The sequence below is a fragment of the Microcaecilia unicolor genome, chromosome 2 (assembly GCF_901765095.1).
Source record: "Microcaecilia unicolor chromosome 2, aMicUni1.1, whole genome shotgun sequence".
Lineage (NCBI taxonomy): Eukaryota > Metazoa > Chordata > Amphibia > Gymnophiona > Siphonopidae > Microcaecilia > Microcaecilia unicolor.
Genome location: NC_044032.1, coordinates 322,357,394 through 322,363,188, shown reverse-complemented (window position 1 = coordinate 322,363,188; position 5,795 = coordinate 322,357,394). Strand labels below are relative to the sequence as shown.

At 42.5% G+C, this 5,795-nt stretch overlaps 1 protein-coding gene across 1 annotated transcript; it reads left to right on the top strand.

Moving 5' to 3' along the window:
* The first annotated feature begins 3,087 nt into the window (after nucleotides 1-3,087).
* Nucleotides 3,088-4,311, top strand: LOC115462039 (actin-like protein 7B). The gene has a single exon (XM_030192086.1). It carries the CDS (start codon nucleotides 3,088-3,090, stop codon nucleotides 4,309-4,311), a length of 1,224 nt encoding a protein of 407 aa, XP_030047946.1.
* Nucleotides 4,312-5,795: the final 1,484 nt, after the last annotated feature.

The window sequence follows — 5,795 nt, the reverse complement described above, 5'->3', positions numbered from 1 at the left end:
TTGGTCATGGGAGGGGCCACAATTCATAGTACACTCGCCCTGCTGACATGCCAGGACACCAACTGGGCACCTTAGAGGTCAGTGCGGTGGACTTCAGACAATGCTCCCACGTGCATAGCTCCCTTACCATGGGTGCTGAGCACCCAACCCCCCTCCCCCAAAACCTGCAGTTAACTGCAGATCAGAGGTTGTGCTCCACTGGCAACGAGTCTCCCTGGTACTGAGATGAGCAGTAGGTCAGAGCTGGCAGAATGCTGTACAATGCCCTCTTTCAGCCACATTCAAGGTAAGAACTAAATGTACACTACCATAGCTCTTAGGGGTGAAGGGGGCACCTACATGTGGGTACAGTGGGTTTTGCAGACCTCCCATGTACCAGCACAAGTGTTACAGGTAGGGGGGATGGGCCTGGGTCCGCCTGGCTGATGTGCACTGCGGTACCCACTAAAAGTGCTCCAGGGACCTGCATACACACAGGCCTCTAGGACTTGTTGCTGCTATATAACCTTGGCACACCAGTTGACACCTGAAGACTAATCTCTCCGAAAACGTCCTTTATTGGAATAAGCACGCTTACTCACAGTTAACTGCAGATCAGAGGTTGTGCTCCACTGGCAACGAGTCTCCCTGGTACTGAGATGAGCAGTAGGTCAGAGCTGGCAGAATGCTGTACAATGCCCTCTTTCAGCCACATTCAAGGTAAGAACTAAGTTCTGTAGCGTGGCTAACACGTGAAAGGGATCTAAAACTGGCTTACAAAAATGGCCACTACCTCATGACTACCGGAAACAAAACAGGGCAAGCTCTGACCCAGTAAGCAGGGGGAAAAGCACCATGGGAGTAGAGCCTACCAACTACCAACATCGTGAGCATTTGCCACAAGCTAGTGGAATCACGGAGCCCAATACCCTACACAATGCATTGCTGATGTGACTCTGCAGTGCCCTTAACAGAAAAGGTGTCACACTCACCCGAGAGCCACATCAGAACCAGGGAAAGGCTGTCACAGGATAGAACACATTCTGCTGTCATGGAGGTGGGTACGGCATTTGAGGCTGGCATAGAGGCTGGAAAAAAAGTTTGTAAAGTGGGTTGTTTTTTGTGGGAGGGGGTTAGTGACCACTGAGGGAGTCCGGGGAGGTCATCCCCGATTCCCTCCAGTGGTCATCTGGTCAGTTGGGGCACTTTTTTGGAACCTGTTCGTGAAAAAAAGGTGACCCCAAATCGCGGTAAAAACGCCTTTTTTTCGATTATCATCTAAAGACGCCCATCTCTCCTCGGCCGATAACCACGCCCCAGTTCTGCCTTCACCACACCTCCAACACGCCCCCGTCAACTTTACCCGTTTCCGCGACGGATTGCAGTTGGAAACGCCCAAAATCGGCTATCGATTATACCGATTTGGGCGCCCACGGAAGAAAGACGCCCGTCTCCCGATTTGGGTCGCAATATAGGCGTTTTTCTCTTTCAATTATAAGCTGGATAGTGGAATTAGAAAAGTTACAAAGAAGGGCAACCAAAATAATTAAGGGTTGGAATGACTCTCATATTAGGAAAGGCTCTTTAGCTTGGAGAAGAGATGGCAAAAAGGGATAACAAAATCTTGAGTGGAGTGGAATGAGTATCACAAATCGATTGTTACTCTTTCAAAAAGAACAAAGACTAGGGGACACTCTCATATATAGTAATACTTTTAAAATAGATAGAAGAGAATTTTATCTCAATATCTTAATCTCTAGAGGATGAGGTAAAAGCAGTTATCGAAACTGGTTTTAAAAAAAGTTTGGATACATTCTTGGAGAAAAAGTCAGTAAATCCAGAGAAAGATAGCCACATCCAGCACACACATTATTCAGCATCTAATACACAAAGGGTTTCTGCGTTGCTTTTACCATTCACAGTAGCAGCTACCAATAATCCTAAGCAAATGTATTACAATAAGCTCATTAGCATTAAAATGAGCATTCCTTCCTCCCCCACATGAAGTAAATGATAGACAATAAGGGCACCCACTATTGGAAGTGGTGCAGCATTGGAATTCTGATACCCCTTCTTGTACACATTATCCCTGGGGGTAAATAGCATGGAATCCTGCTACTTTTTGGAATTCTGCCAAGTATTTGTGACCTGGTTTGATACTATTGAAGCAGAATACTGGACTTGGTGGGACCTTTGTTCTTAAGGATGGTATCAGCTTAGTGATGTTCTGCCACATAAGCTGCTTCTGCTCAGCTGGTACAAGCCTCTTCACACTTGCTCTTAGCCACTCTATACAAAATTGTTCTTGATAATTTTCTAAAACTTTTTCCATGTGTAATACATGTTTTATCTGTGGAAAATGGAATTATAAAATACACATGTAAACAGCAGGCACCCTGAAAGATTGTGCCTACTTTTACAGGCTCTGCTTTCCCAAGGTCATAGTATGGGTGGAGCTGGGGCAAAAGTATGATGTATGCACATATTTTATATAAAATGCACATGAATGTCTATACCTTTCGAGCATAAAATAGTACAAAAACATTTGTGTGCTACTGGGAGTTATAGTAGGCGCCTATTTATAAAGGTACATAGACACATATTTTATAAAATAGATATAAAATAAGTGCATTTTTTCAGCACCTTGTTATGAAATGACCCCTTCCTTCCTCCACATGAGGTAAATTAATAGACAATAAGGACACCCACTATTGGGTGCAACTTTGGAATTCTGATACCCCTTCTTGCACACATTACTTTGTGATGGACGTCAGTGTCTATGAAAATTGATGCCTTCAGATATTTGTAGGCTGTTTTTACTTGCTTATGTTTGAGTGCCTTAGAAGAGCATATAGTGGGGGGCATGTTTACACTGGACAAATCATGTGCTGCTTGTTATCAGAAATATTGCAGTGATGTGTATTCTTCAGTCCCCATGTCAACCCTGGAACTCCACAGGATGCAGGAATTTCAGAATGACATAACAGTGACTTCATAATCAGAAGGTGCCATGGTTACACTATAGATATAAAAACAAGTTGCATATGGAATTTTCTTATTGGAGTCTATTAATGCTACCTAGAGTGATTGTGAAAAATACCATTGAAAATGGCCATACCTGCTAAAGCAGTTACAACTCACTGTGAAGAAAAAAATACAATTGTAACCTTTAGTGAAGAAGAGGAACATGAAAAAAATCCAAAGATAGTGAAGGAAACAAAGGCAGTAATAATAGATTTGGGAACAAGGTATTGCAAATTGGGGCATGCTGGAAAGAGTAAGCCATTCCGTGTGATTTCTTCAGTGGTAGGTAAACAGCTGGAGACTGACAAAAATGGAGATAACCAAAAAGAAAGTTTTGTTGGTCAAGAACTTCTGACTGCTAACATGGCTTTGAAACATGTCAACCCACTTAAACATGGCATTGTAGTGGACTGGAGCTGTGTACAAGATATTTGGGAATACATTTTCTATAAAGAGATGAAGATCCTTCCTGAGGAGCATGCTGCCCTGGTATCAGACTCTCCACTGAATCCTACTATCAACAGAGAAATATATGCAGAGATGATGTTTGAGATCTTCCATACTCCAGCAATGCATATTGCCAATCAGTCTATTCTATCCATGTATTCCTATGGTAAAATCTCAGGTCTGGTGGTGGAGAGTGGTCATGGAGTTACCTATGTGGAGCCTATCCATGAAGGTTATGTCTTACACAATAATACTGGATGGGTGGACTATGCTGGATCAGACATTACCAAATACCTGATGAAGTTACTAAATCACTCCGGAAACAAGTTCACCAAGGAAGATCTGCACATAGTGGAACATATTAAGAATAATTGCTGCTATGCCTCATTGGAGCTTGACAAAGATTTGAGTTTGCCTCTTAGTGAGTACATGGTAGAGTATGAACTGCCAGATGGAAATCTCATTACCATTGGCAAGGAACGATTCCTCTGTTCTGAGATGCTCTTTAAACCATCGCTTATTGGATCGAGTCAACTGGGACTCCAGACCCTGACCACAATTTGTATTAATAATTGTGACACTACTCTAAAACAGGAGATGATAAACAGCATCTTGCTATGTGGTGGTTCCACTTTGCTGGATGGGTTTCCAGAACGTTTTCAAACAGAATTGAAGGCAGCATTGCCTTATGATAAACCCACCATCATAGCCTCCCCTCACAGAAAATATTCAGTCTGGACTGGTGGTTCTATCTTGGCATCACTCAAATCCTTTCAGCAGCTCTGGGTTTTTAAAGATGAATATAGTGAATGGGGGCCCTCTGCCATTCACAGGAAGTGCTTCTTAGGAAGAGATCCTTAGATTAGCATCTCATTATATTCTAAAACTTAACATAAAATGAAATTAACCTATTTTAAATATTGTATTGCAGAGCAGAAACAAGTAACAAACTTGTCAAGTACCAAATTGCCAAATAAAGTTTGGGTATTTCAAATAACTTCTGCTCTACAGTTGTAACTTTGACAAACATTTAAGTTATTAACAAGATCATCAATCAATAAATGCCAGCAGCAATCTGAGCTGCTACTGGCTTCTTGCTCTTGTCACTCCCCTCCCCCAAAGTTGGTCACATTTCTCCATACCACTTATCCTACAAGCATGTGAACTGCTGGTGCTTGGGCTCCTCTGCCTAGTACCATCACCCAGTTTATTGTCTTGGCTTGTGCAGTCTAGTCTCCCCTGGGCTGCAATACTGAACATTGTAGCCAAATAGTTTCACTGGCTGCAAGAGGCTGAATACCCTGATAACCCCCAGAAGGTTATTATCTGTACAAGCCACACCAACCTAAAGAGAATTATCAGGTAAGAAACAATTTATCCTTTCTTAGCATCCATACCAGACTAGAGAAGTAAGCCAAAAAATGTTTATATATATATTTTTATAATATAAATACATTATAGATATATATAGTCAGGACTTAGTGCTGTGTGATATAGTTAGTCACATGCCAGGAGAACTGCATTTGATAGCCAGCAGCTGTAACCATAGCTTTCCCAAGTATAGAGAAGAAATGGAAACCAGAAACAGAAGACAACTGGAATCAGTGAGCTAGCAATCAAAACCCTACAGGAAAGGGACCACCTATCCCAAGATGACAATGATCACGCAGAACAATGCAAGGTGATAGGCCTCCCAAGCTCCCACAGAACCTTAAACTGACACCAAAGCCTACAGGTGTAGCCCTTAGGAACACAGTGCTTGGCAGACCAGAAAGAAGTACCATGGGCTAAGAAGGAAGAATTAGATAAGCAAAACGAGAGTGCTATACAGCAGAAAACTGTGGAAAAAAGCTGCCACCGCATCAGTGGACACAAGAAAGGCGGGTGAGGGGGTGAGGAACTGAGAGATCTGACCGAGCCACTCATCTAAACAGAGATAGCTGGAAGAAAAAGATTACCAGTGGGCAAACTATGGCGCTGAACAAGTGGCCGCCCCCAACCAGCTCCAGACACTGGAAGGGATAAAGAAGGAAGTAAACTGAGAAATGAACCTATTTCCCGAAAAGACCTGGATGAACCATTCAGCCTGCCTAACAAGAGAATTCATACTATAAAATACATCTTCATACTTGAACTTGATTGTTCGCACCATGGTTGTAGGAGGATGCCTGGAACTGGGCTAATGTTCCACTATTGAAGTTGCCATTGAAGCCTGCTCTAGTCTGAACTGTGCTGCTTTAGTTTCAAGGCAAATCATCTGGAAACTTAAAGCTTGTCCTATCTGTCTTCAGATATCTACTTTAAAACAAGAGCTCTATAAAGTAATGCAAGAATTAGATACAATT

Excerpts from the sequence above, each read along its gene's own strand:
- LOC115462039 (XM_030192086.1), top strand. The coding sequence starts at position 3,088 with ATGGCCATACCTGCTAAAGCAGTTACAACTCACTGTGAAGAAAAAAAT.